This window comes from Chanodichthys erythropterus, chromosome 23 (genome assembly GCF_024489055.1).
Source record: "Chanodichthys erythropterus isolate Z2021 chromosome 23, ASM2448905v1, whole genome shotgun sequence".
Classification (NCBI taxonomy): Eukaryota; Metazoa; Chordata; class Actinopteri; order Cypriniformes; family Xenocyprididae; genus Chanodichthys; species Chanodichthys erythropterus.
This window is the reverse complement of record NC_090243.1, coordinates 11487815-11508416: the sequence shown is the minus strand read 5'-3', so window position 1 is coordinate 11508416 and position 20602 is coordinate 11487815. Positions and strand designations below refer to the sequence as shown.

The 20602-nt window shown below is 35.2% G+C and overlaps 2 protein-coding genes across 4 annotated transcripts in view; one reads left to right on the top strand and one right to left on the bottom strand.

Moving 5' to 3' along the window:
- Positions 1 to 1850: 1850 nt before the first annotated feature.
- Positions 1851 to 7707, bottom strand: LOC137014034 (neutral cholesterol ester hydrolase 1). Of its 2 annotated transcripts, none has more exons than XM_067378135.1 (5): positions 7674 to 7707; positions 5752 to 5983; positions 5569 to 5638; positions 5295 to 5466; positions 1851 to 3435 (listed from the first exon to the last, which is right to left on the bottom strand). In XM_067378135.1, the coding sequence occupies exons 3-5, from the start codon at positions 5634 to 5636 to the stop codon at positions 2815 to 2817; spliced, it is 861 nt and encodes a 286-aa protein (XP_067234236.1). In that variant the 5' UTR covers positions 5637 to 5638; positions 5752 to 5983; positions 7674 to 7707; the 3' UTR covers positions 1851 to 2814. The 2 variants fall into 2 exon arrangements, with proteins under 2 accessions (XP_067234236.1, XP_067234235.1); XM_067378134.1 differs by having other exon boundaries at positions 7456 to 7687.
- A 2667-nt stretch (positions 7708 to 10374) lies between these two features.
- Positions 10375 to 20602, top strand: part of fndc3bb (fibronectin type III domain containing 3Bb) — a 76999-nt gene continuing 66771 nt past the window's right edge. For both annotated transcript variants that reach the window (XM_067377354.1, XM_067377353.1), the window contains exon 1: positions 10375 to 10527. The gene's annotated coding sequence lies outside the window, so the exon portion shown is untranslated. The remainder of the gene's footprint in view (positions 10528 to 20602) is intronic.

Below are 20602 nucleotides of genomic sequence, written 5' to 3'. Positions count from 1 at the left end.
AAAAAGGCAGACGAGGACCAACTTCAGCCGATGGTGCGGAACACACGGAGAAAACTTAGTCGGTCGACGTAGAAAAACTGCCCGACGACCGACCGTCGGCTTGGTTTGTTCCTGCCTTTACTTGATCATACTAGTTCTTAATACACAAGCTGCGTCCCAAATGACACACTATACACTATGCACTTATACACTATGTACTTATGCACTATGTATGTACTCATCCATGTAGTGCGTGAATTGTATAAGGTTATTTTCTCATTTAACATCGGAGTCTGACAGTCCCTTCCCCTCCACTACGTAATTAAAGCTGCGACAGTTGAGTACATGAAGTGTCCAACATTCCACACTTCGTTTTTTCTGTTAATTTAGTGCATCATCCAGGTATTTAAAGTGTACTTTTTCTTTTTGGAATTTTTAGTGTGAACGCACTACTTGCACTATTTATACTTAAAAAGTCATAGAATAGTGCACAAGTACGCAAATTGGGATGCACCTACAGTCTTAACATAATGGCTATGTTTATGCATCTGGCCCCAGGTTTCCATGGGAATCGAAGCTTCTAACAGCAGATGCAGTGACACAATAACTTTATCAATTAGCGATTGGCTCTTTTACTTTGAAGGCGGGACGTATTCCGCCATGTTATGCGTTGCAGTTTCTCCTATTCATAACTAATAGGAGTTAACCGCCTGTCTAACAGAGGCCAGCTAGTAGTCGCTGTGTGAGTAAACCTCACTCTTCTGATCTCAAGAGCTGCTCTAGTGATTGACACTAGGGGGTGCAGCCTTTAGACTCCTTATTAGAGCGTCCGACTCCCACTCCGGAGACCCAGGTTTGAGGCCCATGCAGAGCAGGGCGAGTAGGACCTGGGTAGAAGGGTTGCATTGGTGCCGTGAAACGGATGGGAGTGAGGTTTAGGGGGGTGAGTGTAGCGGAGGCCAGCTAGTAATAGCTGTGCAAGTAAACCTCACTTCTTTGATATCAAGAGATGCTCTAGAGACTGATGCTAGAGGTTGCAGCCTTTAAACTCCTTGTTAGAGTGTCCGACTCCCACCCTGGAGACCCAGGTTCGAGGCCCGCGCAGAGCAGGGCTAGTAGGACCAGGATAGAGGGGTTACATATATCTATAGTCTTTGACTGGATTCGCCAGAGATTTAGAGACTTTTATTTTGAAATAATCTGCATGTCTGTTGCCTCTGAGATTAATTTTGAATTAATCAATGTCAGGCAAAGCCATTGGCTGCGTCCAAAAACCTAGATAGCTGTCTTGCTGCCTCACTATCTTATAAGAGAATGACTTGTATGGCAGCGTTTGTGCATGAAGGTACCTCACAAAACTGATTTTGGACAGACTTCTGAGGCAGTGTAACAGTTTAATGATCTACAGCAATATAGCGCGAGCTTTTGTGAGAACTAAACAAATATTTAATCACTACAGTAGTAATTTCTTGATAGAAATTATATCAAAATTGAAATATGTTGATCAAAATCGTACATTTATACACAAACTGAGCAGCAAACGCAACCTTCGGACGCCATCTTTATTTTTCTAGCTCAACTGTCACAGAATGGAAAGCACAGGATTGTGGGATATCAAAGGCAGCTAAGGATACATCTATGCTTCCTTCAAAAATCGATCAGATGAAGGTATCTCATGACAGAGGAAGTGAAGCTAACATTGGATTCGGACGTGCCTTGATGCCTTCTTACCTTGAAATGTGTCCTCGGAAGGCAGCATTTTCCAGTTTTCGGACGCAGCCATCGTTTGTTCATACACTGGTCATACAGCTTTTCACTTTTACATTTCCCCAAAAATTAACAAGATGAGGTTTTCTGATTTGTCTCTTTACTCTAATTAATGATCTTGGGACATCACATCATACATATTCATATATATACTATATTAATAAATATTACATTGATATAACACACCATTTTACACAGTAGAATGTGATGAAAGTGTGAAATTATGAAAGACAGTATAAACAGTCCTAAACTAAGCCCTGGGTACAGTAAACCATGCCTGAGAATGTGGAACCTGAAATAATTTTGTGGACAAAGCACATGATTTTTATGGTTTTATGCTAATTATAATTCATTTATATTGTATTTACATTCAATCATTTTACAGATTTTTTTTTTTTTTTTTGTTACACAGATTCCACTGTGAAAAATCAGCAATACTAATGGATTATTTCCCAAAGAAATAAATGCATGCATTCAGAATGTACTACTCATTAAGATACACTCCTTGAGGCATGGTGATGTGCATCTGTGCAGACTTCACGCCCAGATGCAGCTGCACAAAACTAGGGCAGAGAGCACAATTGCATGCTTGTGTGTGTGTGTACACAAATATGCACACCACTGCAAATCTTGACATGAGACATGAACTATCTTGTCTTCCCAGCTGCTCTTAGGAAAAAAGAGAAAGGCATTTTAACTGTTAATTTTATATATATCTATATATAAAACATTTAATATATATTTTTAAACAGAAATGGTCTTGTTTAGTCACACTCTGCAGAATTATTTATATTTATATAATTAGGATCATCTTGCATTATGTGGCATTATCCATATAATACATATTACTGTAGCTTAAGCCTGCTGCTACTGAAACAATAGAATACTGTTTTTGAAACATTATTTCAAAATTAATTGGGCATGAACACTGCACTTTTATTCCCATTCAATTCTTCACAAATAATCAGTTGCATTGACATGTTGCTTGCCATTATAAATCTAAAAACCATTTGAGAATGTTTAAAAATCTAAATATATTTAACATAACAATAGAAAACTTTAGCTCTGCTAGAGGTTCTCCTTCAACCAACGGATGTAGTTCCTAAAACTTCGAAACCCCACAGAGAATCGAAAGGGCCCAAAAGCGAAACTAAGGCATCCATGGAAACCATCTTCATAATGATCAACAGTGACATGGACTCCGGCTTCCTCCAGTCGTGTGGCATACATGAGTCCGTCATCTCTCAGGATGTCGTGCTCACATGTCATGATGTAGGCGGGCGGCACGGCCTTCAGCACTTCTGTTTCAGCTAGTAAAGGTGCCGCTCTCACATCCAGCAGGCCTGGCAGCTTCTCCACCAGCTTTGGGTCACCGTGAAGCGGAACCACTGGTTTATAGTTCTTCTGAAAGGCCACCGGAAGAAGCTTGGTCCAGTTGATCTTGGCTTTGGCTGCTGCCATCTCCTGGTTCTGATTCAGAGCAGTGTGGTTGTTTGCCAGCAAAGATGTAACGAGTCTTGGATCCCCGTGTAGGTACTCCAGCCAAAAGCGTGCCATGAGTGGACGGTGAAGGATGGGAATGTTGCCGTTCTGTTGGTACGAGGGTGTGTTGAAGTCTAGGGCCTGAAGCACGGGGTAGAGAAGGGCCTGAACTTTGAACCTGATAGAAATGCTACTGTCCAAAGCCATCTGTGAACAAAGAGATAAATACATGTGATTGTGGACTATTTAAAATGTTTCTTTTAATTGGAATAAAGCTGAGATAAATAAATATTAGTTGAAAAACTTAAACTAAATGAAAGTTAGCCTTGGCAATAAAAATATGAATTAATTTAAGCTGAAGCAATAAAATTATTAACTAGAAATAAAAAAAAATCTAAAACTGAAATAAAAATAAATTAAACCTAAAAAGCAATATATACAGTGTTGGGGAAAGTTACTTTTAAATGTGAATGCATTACAATATTGCGTTACTCCCTAAACTACAGAAGAGGATTAGGGCCAAGGAATAATAAAAAAATAGAGATTAAAGTTGTTAAATTTCAAGAAAAAAACGTGTTAAATTTCGAGAAAAAAGTCGAGATAAAATGTTGAGAATAAACTCATTAAATTATGAGAACAAATTTGTTAAATTTCAAGAAAAAAGTCAAGATAAAATGTTGAGAATAAAGTAATTAAATTACGAGAAAAAAGTCATTAAATTACGAGAACAAATTCGTTAAATTATGAGAAAAATGTTGTTAAATTTCGAGAAAAAAATCTAGATAAAATGTTGAGAATAAACTCGTTAAATTATGAGAAAAATGTTGTTAAATTTCAAGAAAAAAGTCAAGATAAAATGTTGAGAATAAAGTCATTAAATTACGAGAAAAAAGTCATTAAATTACGAGAACAAATTCGTTAAATTACGAGAAAAATTTTGTTAAATTTCGAGAAAAAAGTCGAGATAAAATGTTGAGAATAAACTCATTAAATTACGAGAACAAATTTGTTAAATTACGAATTTGTTCTCATAATTTTACGACTTTTTTCTCGTAATTTAATGACTTTATTCTCACCATTTTATCTCGACTTTTTTCTCAAAATTTAACTAGTTTTTTCTCGTAATTTAACAAGTTTATTCTCAACATTTTATTTAGACTTTTTTCTTGAAATTTAACAACTTTAATCTCGAGATGGTTTGATTTTTTTATTACTGCTTGGCCCTAATCCTCTTCCGTACTAAACGAAGTAACTAATTGTGTTACTTAGTTAATTTTTATGGAAAGTAATGCATTACATTACATGCAGTATGGGCTTGCTTAAATATATATAAGTCCTCCTGTTCAATTAAGTCATCAGGCACAAGCGAAGGCTGAGGCTGCCTTGGCTCGTGTTTCGTTCTCAAAGAAACAAGCCTGTTTAGAAGCTACCCTGGATGCTCTGGAGAGAGAACGGGAAGCAGAAGCTGCTCTAGCTAAAGCTGCTGTAATGCAGAAAGTCAATGCTTTACTCAACTTCTACCTGAGCAGAGCACACAACGCACTCAAGAGTATTTGAGTAGATACAATGCTAATGCTGAAAGCATGAATGTACCCAGAGATACATCTGTTTTTGTGCAAGTGAGATGAGTAAATGCATGCTCACATTTACAATACGCATCATCACACAGCGCACACAACACCTCTGCACTTACTCCCAATTTCTCTCAACATGGGGACAGAAGAGCTGTCAGCCAATAAATAGGATAACAAAGTAACTTGCATTACTTTTTTGAAAAAGTAACTTTAAAAGTAGTGTTATTTTCAACTAATACTAGTTACTTGAAAAAGTAATCTGATTACATAACTCAAGTTACTTGTAATGTGTTACCCAACACTGAATATATAACTTATAACTAAAAATGACAAAAGCACATAATGAAATGACTTAAACTTCAACTAACATGAAAACTAAAAATATAAAAATAAAAGCTAATTCAAAATATTATTAAAACGAAAATAAAAATAACACTATTGTGGATTCCTTCTCCTCAGTAGTGAAAATTCATTTGCAGGGATTTCTCGTACCTCTTGCACCACAGCAGCGGCTAGGTTGGCCCCGGCGCTGTCACCTGACACAGCCACTCTTTTTGGGTCTATGTTGTACTGACCCAACACCTCGGCTGTCAGGATGTGTTTTGAGGCCCGAATGGCTTCATTATACTGATCTGGGAAACGTGCATCTGGAGCCAGCCTGTACCTGAACATACAAATTATACAAATGACAGCCGGAAATTAACATAATTGAGTTTGTTAAGGATGTAGCAATAAAATTATACAGTAGACAACGTGCATTGCTTACTCAATTGATATTACAACTGCATCCAACTGTTCAGCCATAGTCCTGCACTGAAGGAAATATGTTTGCATCTCTGTTAAAGAAAAAGAAAAGAAATAAACAATGTATTTTTTTTCTCACTACTTCTGTTCACAACATACATTTTTAAAAAGATGTTTAATATGAAATCACACGCATTTCACCTACTTCCACTGCCGAGCGTCCATCCACCTCCATGGAAATAGACCACACCTCTTTTCAAATGCAGCTCCTGATCTGATGCAGTGGGCTCAAACACTTGTGCCTCCACCCCTGCAAAATAAGTATCTGTGACCCGGACGGCTGGGATGGACTGTGGACCCTGTATTACGTCCCATGACGCGGCGTACCTTGCAACATCGAAAGGTCGACTCAGTCCAAGATCGTGAGCAAAAAAGCTCTATGAAAAAAAAAGACTAAAAGTTAGAAGCAGATTGTTAAACACCCTATAAGGGTCAGCAAATCTCTTTAAGAAAATTCCATTACTTCAGAAGGGACATAAGGTCCTCGTGAAGATTATGGCAGTTTACTATTGCATTTTTAAAAGCATTACAGGATCAAATCCCACATTTTCATTTTGCATTATTGAGAGATATTAGATATAGCACAATCTAACAAAAATTAACCAAGCATGAAAACAGATCAATTTAAACACATTCAATGTTTGGCGGTTTTTGCAATTCTCATATCAATGGTAAACAATTAAAAACAATCATACAAACATCCACATTTTAATATTCAATTAATTGAAGTAAAATGGTGAAACAAATCGATTTCATCCCATGACACAGTGCACTTTACAACACTGAAAGGGCAACTCAGTTCAAGATCATGAGCCAAGTTCTATGAAAAAAGACTTAACATTAGTAGGATCAGAGAGCAGGATTGTTATACACCCTAGGGTCAGGAAATCTCTTTAAGAAAATTCCATTTGGAACATAAGGAATGTCATAAAGATTATGAAGTTTTTGGTTTTTTTGCAGCATTACAGCCTCAAATTGACCGTTTTTTGTATTATTGAGAGATATTAGATGTAGCATAATCTAACAAAAATTAACCAAGCATGAAAACACATAAAATGTTTGGTGGTTTTGGCAATTCCCATATCAAAGGTCAACAATTAAAAACAATCATGCAAACACCCAAATTTTAATATTACGTTAATTGAAGTAAAATCTAATTTCATCCCATGACACAGTGCACTTTACAACACTGAAAGAGCATCTCAGTCCAAGATCGTGAGCTAAGTTCTATGAAAAAAGACTTAACATTAGTAGGATCAGAGAGCAGGATTGTTATACACACTATAAGTCTCAGAAAATCTCTTTAAGAAAATTCCATTTGGAACATAAAGAACATAAGTAATGTCCTAAAGATTATGAAGTTTGGTTTACAATTGCTTTTTTTTTTTTTTTGCAGCATTACAGGCTCAAATCCAACGTTTTTTGTATTAAAATTTTGTATAAAATTAACCAAGCATGAAAAGTTTGTAGATTTAAACACATAAAATGTTGGCATTTCCTACATCAGAATTCAACATTTAAAAAGTAATGCAACAAAATCTTCAATTAACTGAAGTAAAAATATGATGAAAAGACAAATAAATAATTGTATTTTTTACACCAAACGTATTCCAAACTCCATATTCAGAAATAGTTATAGCATATAGTTATAGTTTTCCTTCTTAAGTGTTTAAACTTCATTCGTGCATTTCACTAATTTTTTAATGTAATATTAAACACTATTTCTAAATGAGTGCCATAGCTATCCCTCTTTTATTTATGCTTAAATAATGTATCCACATTGAAATTACAATAATGCCAATTTATATATTGCATAGACTATATAATGGAAACAAATGCAAAAGCTTACCACATGCATTACCCCACGCAATATTGCATCCATAAACATGAGTTTCCATGGCTCTGATATAGTGCTGGGCAGAGGCAGATAAATATAATAAGCAGCTGCTATTGACATTAAAATCGCCATGAACAAAATGGACCGCATCATTATGATGGAATAAGTTAAATGAACACAAACAAAACTTGTAAAACTACACCGGTCTCAGAGTTGACATAGTGACTGACCGTATGATGTTGTAATACCCCATCTGACCCCAGAGAGCAGTGGTTTTGAAATCACAGCAAATTTTACTTTAAAAGTCCTCGGGTATTAGAGAGCTCTGAATCAGCCTTTTTTATTTTGTGCATATTATTCGTTGATGGTTAGCATTAATTTACCAGTCATGTATTGTTGAATAAATCGAAATTTACGCAAATGTTTAAATAAACGACATATCATCTTGATTTTATTTTCTCAGCACTGTATTCTTCCTGTAGACGGTGACTTTTATTTTGAAATATTCTTCACGCTTTATCATGTAACAGTTGTTTGCATACGTCACATTGGAATGTACTGTATATCAGATGTCTGTCAGCCCAGTTATGAAGCCTCTACACGTTTTTTTCCTCTTTTACAACAAATGCTATTACTACAATCACGATTCTGTTGTTAGAGAAATTATAGAGAAATTATAGGCCTATATTTATGTACAATAGACTAGTATAGTATAGTCATCTTGATAATGCTACCATAGACTGTAAAACAATAGATTGATACTCGTTTTGAAGTGGTTGTTAATGTCCTGATAAATCACGCTTCAATTGTTTGATCCCAGACTGTGAATAAATCTCTTTTTAATATGAGATCCGATTGCTGTAATGTTAATGACCACTAAGTGGCGCTGTAGCCTCTCTTTATGATATGGTCACCCCATTCTACACACACTGACTGATTGATTACTATACCTTTTAGCTCTAGAAATATATTACATCTTTTTTAAACTTAAAATTAAATAGCATTTCAACAAAAGCCAAAAATACATTCACTCATACTGTTAAATGTCAATCACATTATTATTATAAGAAGTTAAGCAAGATTTCTCATTTGACCCACAAATCAGGCAAATAAAAAGTGTTTCAAAAACTTTGATTCATGAGTTTTGATTCATAATATTACAGTAAATATCAGATAAACATTCAACAATGCACGGTTATTAGTATGTGTAGCCATAGAATATGATAATGGGTGTGTGAAATTATAGACAGATTCCACTACTGTGGCTTTTTATGAGATATCTTTTTATTGATTGATTGATTAAGCTTATTTAAGAGGAATATATATATATATATATATATATATATATATATATATATATATATATATATATATATATATATATATATATATATTAACACAATATACATAAAAAATAGAAGTTTATCTCCCATATATATATATATATATATATATATATATATATATATATATATATATATATATATATATATATATATATACATATATACATACATTACACATAATAACTACACACACACACACATATATATAAAATATACCTACATACACATACACACATACATATACACACATATATACACATTTAAAAACAACCCAAGTTGGGTTGAAAATGGACAAACCCAGCGATTGGGTTGTTTTAACCCAACTGTTGGGTTAAATGTTTGCCCAACCTTATTTAACCCAACTATTGTTTGAAAATGACTATATGGCTGACTTAAAATGAATCTTAAATGAAATTAAAATGTTCATTTATTAAATATATTAATAAATGTTAATTTTCAAGATATTTTGGGTTCATTTTAAGTAAGCAATACTGTAATTTTTAAACAATAGTTGAGTTAAGTAAAACTACCCAGCAGGTTGGACAAACATTTAACCCAACTGCTGGGTTAAAACAACCCAATCGCTGGATTTGTCCATTTTCAACCCAACTTGGGTTGTTTTTAACCCAGCATTTTTGACATTATTTACACATATAATACTTGCTCGAAAGGGAGTGAAAAGAACTTATTTACTCCCACCCCAATTCATTCCCTTATATTACACCATATAGTTGCTGCCATTTTCTGTTTAATTACTAACAATTTATGTGATATTATAATATTACAAAATACCCAATTACATTATGACCATCTCAATAATCACAATAATACAATATAATAATCCTCATTATCATAAACATTCTAATATGTCCCGGTATTTATAATAATCATGTAATATATTAAATATAACCCTATCCTATTATATCACAGTTTTATAATAACAATAATAATGACAATGATAGTAACAATAATCTCTACTACCATCACAATAAAAATACATCATTACCAGTGCTATGACTAAATTAACAATATACAGGTCATGTATTTATCTGCTCATGTCATTATCATTATTATTATTTACTCAGCTATGTAGGCTAATCATATCCCATTCTTAGTCCTAAACAAAATCCTGTGTATCATATTTGAGGATGTGAAACCTGCAAAAAAGGAACTTAAGTTTGTGGATACAGCACATGATTTTTACACCAGTAATGTGTTTTACATCAATGCTTCTTTGTATTTTGAAATAACAAAACGTATTATTATTATTATTAAGTTGCAAGATGCCTCCTAAATAAATAAATACATATTAATGTATAATATATAAATATATAAAATATATTTTATATATAAAATAATTTATAAATAAATAAATAAAAAATGCGTTAAAAAAAGTCTGCTTTTTTCAGATTTCCACAACAGTGCTAGCTAGTTTAAGAAAATAGTGGAGACTAATCTTTCATAAGAGGGCAATCTCTCCTAACATTCCTCTTTATCTGCATCATCAGACATTTGTCCGGTGTGCGGATGCGGTCGCTGATGGAATGGATCGGGAGAGTATTTGGTGTAATACGGTAAATTCTACACCCCCATGTGCGCTTCCACATAATTGACATGGCGGAATTCCACTCTGGTCTGGTCTGGTCCACCGTGGACTTCGCAGCAACGGAATGACATGCTTTCTATTTCGGGCATATAGGGACTAAAGTGTTAATAAGCAAGATTTACTGAACCCAAGGTAAGTAGACGCGTTTTTGTTCAAAGTAATGTATTTTACGATTTTGTTTCGCAAAGTTTTAAGTTGCAGAAAAGCGCGAGCCGGTTGACTCTTTGATGGGAAGGGGAAGTCTTGAATTTAATGGAAAACGAAACGAAACCTAAACGAAACTTAGTGCTTTAAACTCTTAAAACTTTTGCGTGAGCTGATTTACATTAGTTTATTTTGACAGCTGTGTTGTAACTAGAAATACTGCAATTTTTAGGCTAGCCTATCTTGTTTACTTTTTTATGCAGGAAAAAGTAGGCTACTAATTCGTAGTCTTCATTAACACTGCTTTATCAAAATTCACTTCCACGACGTTCCTAATGTCCAAAGGAGAATTAATAAAGGAGGATTCGCTATTGTGATTCTGTCCTGCATCTTTCCTGGAAAATTCTGGAATTTGATACCGTTCATTACGAAACTTTTTTTTTTTTTTTTTTTTAAATCAACACAGGGGCTGTTTAAATAATATAATCATATTGTATTTCATTTGCCCTTACACATGAAACCTCTGTATATTTAAGAACAAGACTGGTAAAGATGCCAAAGACCGTTGGAAAGTGACACGTCAATTCCCAGCAACAAGTTGTTTGCTTAAGCTTCACGCGAATAATATAATGTCGTAACGGCTGGGTTGTTAACGTCATTTCAATGAGTATGACGTGTGATTTATATTGTATACATAACATCCAGTTCCGTCTATAATGGCATTAACAAAGTTGTCTACATACACTCACTTCAGGGGAGCGTGTTCTGGTGGGAAGCTGTGTGAACTTGCATTGTAGAATAGCGTTCTTTTGAGTCGATTCTTTTCAAATGAATCACTTGAACTTGTTCATATAAACAGTCTGGGCTGCGTTTCTCATTGGCAGCCCTGGACGATTCTTTCTTTAATCAGACTAAATCAGTCCCTGAGGATCTCAATTTAAAAATTCACCAACTCATTGAACTTGTCTGCACAGTTTTTGGGGAGTTTTGAGGATTTGACTGATGGGATGTAAAGTACTTAACAGATATATTACAAACAGCATTTATGTATAGGCATTTATGTATAAATAAATGTATACTTAACAGCTTTAATGAAGGAAAGAACTACAATCCCATGAAGCATTGTGAATGACAGTGAAATTAAAAATGGAGGAAGATTAAACTATTAATTTAAAGATGTTGAGTTGTGTATATATTATATATAGCCTACATGTGCGTGTGCTATATATATATATATATATATATATATATATATATATATTTATTATTATTATTATTATTATTATTATTATTAGAAATGTTTATGTTTAGTTGATTATGTGACTGTTTAATCAATGCACATACACATTTTATGAAATAATTTTGTATTATTGCCGGGATGACAAGCATCACATGATGACAGTTATGTCATGTCATAAAAGAATCTCTGAATCATTTTGTTAAAGCAAATCAAAATGAGTTAGACTCCCTAAGTAGATAGCTTCATTGATTAAAAGGGGAGTGTTCAACTGTTGCATTGTTGACACTTTGTTCTTCTCTGTTTCCTTTGAGAATGATAGGGTTCACATGTAAAAAAACATGTGAAAGAAAGGAACAGACTGTCACAAAATGTGTTTTTGGAGTTTTTAAGGAAAACACAAATATGGGTTGTGGATTATATTGTGGACCGGATCTTTTAGGCAGAGGAAACCCGATCCCAAATACATGACGTCATGTGACATTCCAGAGCGAATCTTGAGGTGCAGAAAGCTGCCTTGTAGACTTTAGAGACTCCAACCTTGGCGTCAAGTTTGATTTCTCTCCTTTAAGTCATTGCTGTAGTATTTATAGAGTGAAAAAGTGAAAATTATGTTCTGTAATGTGAAGGTTTTAAACTTTACAGCAGCAGACTCAGCCCCATTTGAGACGGTTTATGTCAAACATAGGGTTTTGCAGACTAATGTGCACTAAAGTTTTATTATACGTGATGCTTTAAATGATGTCCTGGGAAGGAAATGCACATTTCTGTGGTGGTAACCTGACCCAAGTGTGAGCACTGATTTGTCAGCATCTCACACCCCCATTAAAACACACAGGCGTACCCTGACCCCCTCCCAACCCTACAGCCCTTTGGCCCCAAACTCAAACATTAAAAGAATGCAGTGCTTGTGGGTACACTGTAAAAACAAACCTATAGGATCTACTCAACAAAATTGAGGTAACAATTTGCACTTAATTTGTTTGGGTAGATTCCATCACATTTTTTGTGTAAAGACAACATAAATTTAACAGCTATGATATGACACTCTAACATTTATCAATACATTATACAAATAATTACTAATGCTTGCTTGTTATTGTATAGTTTTTGTAGCTAGCATAGCGAACATTTGCAATGAAAAAGTAAAGCCCCGGTTATACTTCAAGTGAAATCAAAGAATAAACTGGTGTAATTTCAAACAAAATCAGGCCTATATAAAGTTAATTTGGAATTCGTTTCAGGAGTTCAAAATGGAACTTTCTGGAAAAGTTTGCTTCAGCTGGTAAACATCTTTGAGCTACCATTGGTCGATGCCGATTACATAGGTGAGCTCTGAGGCTCCGCCTTCTTTGGCATGGAAATCTTCTGTTTAGTCCATCAAGGTCAGACACGAGAAAAACATGAGCTGCTTTTATAGTAGAAATTAAAGTTGTGGTTCTAATTGAAAGTGACATTTTTTTGTTATGTTCAGTACTGTAAAGCCTGCTTGCTTTAAAGCAGTCTATTGAATAAAGTGCTATATAAATAAACTTAAGGTGACTTGAGGCCATACCTAAAAATATTTTGGTTTGCAGTAACAGTAAAAAAAAAAAAAAAAATAGACCTACCTACCGACCCATTTTTTTTATTTTATTATTTTTTTTTTTTCAAGTTTCAATGTAAAAAAAAAAGTACAATTTTGGTGATGGTGATTACGTAGGTATGAATTTAAACAAATTAGCATATCGTGACATCACTGACTGGGTCTTTCAACCCGTGCCTTCGGGCGCAGCCGTGTTTCCACTGTTGGGCCTAAATCGGGCGTGCTAGTGCGTGCCAGGGCCAGTCGTGTTTTCACTGTCACTTCCGGGGCTTGATCGTACCTCATCGGGGCTTCCTTGGGGCCAACGGCCTGGGTTTTTTGGCCCGCCGAATACCTTGGTCCAAAGCGGGCCAGCTCGGGCTTGAGGAGGGAGTGGTTACGAACAAAGGCGGAGTTTATCTGTGTGTGGAGACGGAGGCGCCGATGATTTAGGTTACCAGCTAACACCAGCATTAAAGACTTATAAAATAATTTTAGCTCAAAACTCACTTTCAGACAGCAGCAAGTGTTTTAAATAACTTATGTTTGTGATTCGATGTGGGTTTTGATCACCAAGACTGTGCGCGCTATTACCATAGTAAACATGGTAAATACGACGGCTTGAAGAAATCAGACAAATATACGTAGGCTATCACACTCATGTAATTATTTTATCTGTCAGCACGTCTCGTCTCTCAACGGATTGAGACGAAGCGAACGCACCGGCCATAGTGTGACATCCGTTAACCAATAGTGTAAACATAGATGACTGTTTTTATTTAAAAGATAGAACGTAGCCTTCGTTTGTATGTAGGCCTAGGCTATTTATATATTTACAATACTTACTAAAATATAATCAATATTATTTTATTGCTTTTGTATTAGTTGTTTGAAGAGTAAAAAAAAAAAAAAAATTGGTCTTAACGCAAATTTACAACTGACAAGTCAGTCCGAAATTGACAGGGTCGGTCGGGTTACGGCAAACAAGAATATTTTTAAGGATGGCCTGACTGGACTGCCAAATTGCAGAGCTGGAGCAAATATATCAATGTCGCTATGATCAGATGCTTTCTTTACAGTTGTTTTCGCACCACGTAATTTTTCTCAATTTTGTTATTGAGAGGAAAGCGTGCAGCAAATATTTATGTATTCAACTAAATTCCATTCTCAGCTGTGAGTAGGGCTGGGCGATATAACGCATGCGATTGTCACTCGCATTTCGCCAGTAAAGCCGGTTCCCTGATTACCGCTAAATCGCCATCACCTGCTTTCAAATGGAGCGGCATTTAATAGACAGAGCCGTAGTTCACTGATAAGCTACGCAATATCACGTTCATTATCTAAGGCGATTCATCTGCGATAATGAACGCGATATTGCGTAGCTTGTCAGTGATCTACGGCTCTGTCTATTAAATGCCGCTCCATTTGAAAGCAGGTGATGGTAATTTAGTGGTAATCAGGGAACCGGCTTTACTGACGTAGCTGTGAGTATATATCGGGGCCTTAAGACGTTACTTGTCATGTCTAGTACAACAGGTTTGTTCTTTAGGTTCTCTGCTGTCCACTACCTCTCTACTTTGAAGAGAGCTGATGTTATCTGTAACAGAAATGCTTAAGCGTTTGTGCTAATGGAATTGGATAATCAGTTGTTTTGCTTTATTTGTCTCCATTATTTCCTGAGAGCAATTGTAATTATCTGTCGAGCTGTCAGTACTTCTTTGTTGTAGTTATCGAATTGGTTGTGCCGAAATTATTTCTAATGCCAGCTACCCTGAGGGTAACTGAGATGTTTTAATGAGAAACTCATGGTACATTTGTGAGGAATTTAGGAAAGGATTTAGCACGGGGAAGGATGATGGTGGTAGTGGTTAAAGATCTTGTTTAGGAATGGGTGATTCATGAAGTGGAGAAATTCTGGGAACCCTAATCACCATCATACCCTTGAGCAAAAAAACCCACAGGTCTCTCCTTCTGTGAAATTCTGTTGGATTCTTTCCACTGTTTTTGGTTATGGTTAAGGATTCAAACAAACCCGTAAGTATGAGTAAGTAGTTCCATTTAATATAATACACTAGTACACTAGGACTTTTCTGTGTTTGAGTATTCCAGTCTGTGTATTAGTCGTAGTGATTTTTACCAACTCTTTCTGCAGGTTACATTGTTATGAAGAAGGTGAAGGTTAGAAGGTGATTGATTAATTCAATCGATTTGTTCAAAAACACAGAATTTTTTTGGAATAAAAACGACTGTCTTTTTAGCAAGTCATTGAATCAGTTATTCAACTGATCTATTTATTTGTTATACTACTCTTGCTATATCTATCTATCATGTAAAAAAAAAAAATCTTAAATTAATTGTTTTATATTTCTCCATTTTAATTCTGTTATCATTTGCAATGCTTCCTGGGATTGTAGTTTTTTCCCCTCATTTAATCCGTTAAGTACACAATCTTGTAATCAAATACCTTTTTGCTTCAAATCAATTTGTAATGTGGTAATTCACCTCGTAACAGGTTGGTTTGATCTTTGCTTATAAATCTTTAACAAAGACTACTTTAAATATCTCTGTGGGAAATGATGAATGGGAAAAATACTTCCGGAATGAAGGTCACTAAAAAAATGGGTGGGCACTGTTGCACTCTTTTATGAATTCATAGTATGCTATTTTGAATTCAGTCTGTCTTTGTAGCAGTCATTGAGTTATTCATACAGCAAATTTATTCATAAAACAGATTAATTCAGGAATAAAACGAACAACAATGGCTTCAGAATTCAGAATTCTATAATAGCTTACTGCTCTTAATATTTTTACCATATCTTTATATGACAGAAATTGTAACCGTAGTATGTGGCTTCAAATTGCAGACAGCTCCAATAGCACATATTTAAGCATTCTTTTAATTTGTTTGAAAACAGAGAGTCATTCATTATTATCGCTACTGTATTGTTACACTGTAAAAAAGAATTGTTTGTTTAACTTAAAAAAGTAAGTTACCTGGTTGCCTTAAAATTGAGTTCATTTCAGTTAATACAATGAAGGTGATTGGTTTAATCAACAGAAACTCAAAATTTTGTTATGTTAAGTTTATTTGACAAAAGAAAAAATAACAAATCATGAAAATTATGAAAAAAGTCATAAATCATGAAAATGTTTTTTTTTTTTACAGTGTAGTAAACATTCAGTGGTTTATTCTTCTCTAAAAATTATTTTGATGGTGGAGCAAAGATATTGTTGAGATGTTTCTCAGCTCAGAGCTCAGATCTCAGATCATCATTCAGTATTTTTTTCCCTTCTTATCTTGCTCTCTTTGTGCATAGGTGCATTGGAATGCACAAAACGGATTTTTAGGTGATGGGACAAAACTTTACCTGCCCTTCTATCTCATCAGCCATCAGTTGCTGGAGGCTGGATTGAAGAGTGGATGCTGGTCCTTGTCTCTTCTGCTGAGCATCACATCTTGTTTGATCATAAGAGCCTCTTATATAGCCAGATCCAGCTATGCTTTGCATTAGATGTTTCATGAATTGGGTGATCTACCTACAACCTTGTCTGTCTAGAGCTATTAAGTGTAACATGTTTGGTACAGATGTCCTGTAACACAAATACACACTAACGTAGCTCGCCTCTTTATAGCTGAGGCCCAAATCAGGATAAGGAATGTGACCTATTGACCTTTAGAAGAAGAGGGAGGGAAAGGGACTGTGGTGGAGAGTGCTGCCTGTTCATTCTGTACATACATGCACATGTTTATTCCCACTTTGGCATGGCAGGAGTGGGTTTTTTTATAACATCAGTGACAATGTGGATTTTATGAAGAAAATGATGCTCATTGTGACTTTATGAGTTTCAGTTAATTTCAGTTATAAATAAATTTAAAATAATTCTTGCAAAATAGTTTTTTTTTGTAAGCGGCATAAATGCAATCCAATAATTTGCTTAAATAGCAATACCAAAACATGTGGTAACATGTTTCATTTGTTTATTTTAAGAAATGCTGTCTAAAACGCATGTGCTTCTTTAAATACACATTGCTATAAACACTCAGTGACGACGCTGATATTTGTATCACAGCATGACAGTTATTTGTAAGCTGTATGTGTTTGAGTCATTCATTTGTGATTCAGACTACACTTTTCTCGCTGTATTTTTTGACTCATTAAAAAGAACCAGTTCATAAGAGTCATTTTAGGAATCGGACTACCCTATTTGCACTACATATTTTGATTTACTAAAAACGTACCAGCTCATAAGAGTCATTCTTTCGTGATCTGGACTACATTGTTCCTGCATGCTATACGTTTTGATTCATTACAAAGAACAAGCTCATAAGAGTTGTTTGATTGGGAATCAGATTGTGTTGTTCACATTATTAATAGGTGTGTACGACTTGATGCAGTGCTGCGGAGACCGATCGGTGTGTGACATCAAAGTACAACATGAGCGATACACTAATTGGCCTGTGTAGCGCCACTGCAAGTCGAACACACCTTTTTTTTTTTAAATTCGCTAAAAAGAACACATTCATAAGTGATTCAGCTTACACCATTCATACTGTATGTTTTGACTCACAAAAATTAACCAGTCATTTGTTCGGCAATCTGACTACGCTGTTTGTGCCATATGTTATTGATTTACTAAAAAAAACCTCACCGATAGGTAAAATATGTACAATTTAGCAAAAAAAGTATGCATTCGTACAAGTGATGTCATGCGAATTCGTACAAATTAGCCACCTTGTAAAATACGTATGAATTGCCATGTGATCGGATTGGCTCAGAAGAGTCATTTGTTCGGGCATCGGACTACCTTGTTCACTTTAATTTTTTGTTGTTGTTGTTGTTGTTGTTTTTTTGTAATAAACTAGAAAGAACCAGCTCAGACCACGCTATCTCACGATCAATTCGTATGTTTTTTATGAGGTGGCTAATTCGTACGGCCTCACTCATACGAATTCATACGATTTGTCTAAACCCCAGTGACGGGTAGAATTTTACAAATTTGGTTACTCATAAAATACATACGATTTAGCAAAAAATGAGTGAAGTTGTGCGAATTTAGCCACCTCGTAAAATACGTACGAATTGCCATGAAATCGGGTTGGTTCAGAAGAGTCATTTGTTCGGGCATCGGACTACATTGTTCACATAAATTTTTTATTTTTTTGGCAATACACTAGAAAGAACCAGATCATAAGAGTCATTTACACTGGAATCTGACGCTTTTTGATTGACTAAAAAGTACCGGCTCATGAGAATGAATTATTCAGAAATGGACTATACACTGGTTGAGCTGTATGTTTGTGTTGGAGTCTGTGTTGTGCTGTGGACTCCATCTCTAAGCTAACGTTAGAGAGGCTCTCTGGAGCGCACGTAATCTTTTTGATTTTTTTTTTTCCCGGCAAAAACATACAGAGTCCTTCACATTTATGTATCATTCTCTTCCTTTCTCAATCTATACCTCCTGTTTTATTCTGCCCCTGGACACAATTGAGATGTTAAGGGTGTGAGACTGTATAAATTTCTTTGCTGTGACCCTGCGCAATTCCTCGGTGTGACTGGAGAATATGATTCACTCAGTTTGACCCAGTTAAGATGCTCCTCTGCTCCTTCTCAGTGCTTAGAGGCCAGATCACATTTCATATTGGGGTTATGCAACACTGAATTTGGATCCTGGGAATCTGTGTCTTCTTTCTCTGCACTGTCCCTCATTTTTTGTCCCCTCTCTTCTTGTGTCTTTCACTGTAAGATTTGTAAGGTGAGAGTGGATGGAGTTTCAGTGCATGGAGAAACAGGGTCAGCTTTTTGAGCTCAGCTGGGTGTGTAACTGCATTATTGTGCCTTCAGGGAGGAACTAGGTTGTGCTCCAGAGTCTGTGGTGTCAGTGTTGGGTAACACCTTTATCTCTTAAACAGGACAGAGGTGTTGAGACGGTCCTGATGCTGTTATATAGGCCAAAAGAAAAGAGAATAACAATTTAATACCACAAATGAATGTCTTGGACTGCAGTGAGATTAACTGGAGAACATATTTTGCTCTTGAGAAATAGACTTTAGTAATCTCTCTAGAGTATCAAATCGCAGACAATGTCACAAACTGTTCTCAGATTTACCAAGATACCAAAGTCTGAAATCAAATGTAAGGGATTTCAGTGTGAACTAAAACATTTCTCATCAAAATTATGTGGTCTATGCTATCCACACTTATTTTATAGCTCTATACTCATTTTTTGTTTCTTTTATTGCTTGTTCAGAGATAAAAATTGATACTAATCTTTAAAGGGATAGTTGTTCACAGAAAAAAAGTCATTGTTTACGAACCCTCGTGTTGTATCAAATGTGCACCGCAATTTCAGCCACCGAAAATCAGCGTTCAGCGTCTATTCCATGCACACAACGTGGATAAGTTACAACAGTTTAAACATGTTTGCTGTGTCGACACTAGATCTGGATTGACAATATTCATTTCTCGATTTTAATCAGCATTTTTCTTGAATATAAAATCTTTTTTCTGCTTTTCTGTTGATATGTGAGCAAAACTTCACCAAACATTTGTAGTGTGCCTGCCGTCAAATAATCGCAAAATAATCACTTTTTTGCTTTGTTACTTTTAATGAGGCAAAATCTCAACTTTAAAATTCAGTCGATTTAAAGGTGCCCTAGATTCAAAAATTGAATTTACCTCTGCATAGTTAAATAACAAGAGTTCAGTACATGGAAAATACATACAGTGAGCCTCAAACACCATTGTTTCCTCCTTCTTATATAAATCTCATTTGTTTAAAAGACCTCAGAAGAACAGGCGAATCTCAACATAACACACACTGTTACGCAACAGTCGGGGTGTACGCCCCCAATATTTGCATATGCCAGCCCATGATCGAGGCATTACACAAGGGTTAGTCAGTATTAACGTCTGGATCTGTGCACAGCTGAATCATCAGACTAGGTAAGCAAGCAAGGACAATAGCAAAAAAGATACATTACCGTACGCTGAAAGATACATTAACTTACCGAAATAAATCCTGTCCTGTGTAATTGCTCGATTAGTGTTTCAACCCTGGAAAGACATCAATAAAACAGCTTGTAGACTATACAATGTCACTTCACAATGTCATTTAAATGTTTATATTTGACCAACTGGAGTAGAAACAATAAGTTATAAAAAAGTTGATTTAAAAATTGCCTTATGTGCAATTTAAATGTTTGTGCAGCACAGTTTTAGCTATTTGAGTGTTGATTATTAAATTAGAAATAATTGATTTTA

What these genes read in the sequence shown, in the direction of transcription:
- LOC137014034 (XM_067378134.1), bottom strand. Translation starts at nt 7,596, where the DNA reads ATGATGCGGTCCATTTTGTTCATGGCGATTTTAATGTCAATAGCAGCT. An exon ending in TGCGTGGGGTAATGCATGTG is followed by an intron (nt 5,984 to 7,455) that starts GTAAGCTTTTGC and finishes TTTTTTTCATAG; the next exon opens with AGCTTTTTTGCTCACGATCT. An exon ending in CCGCTGCTGTGGTGCAAGAG is followed by an intron (nt 3,436 to 5,294) that starts GTACGAGAAATC and finishes CTTTGTTCACAG; the next exon opens with ATGGCTTTGGACAGTAGCAT.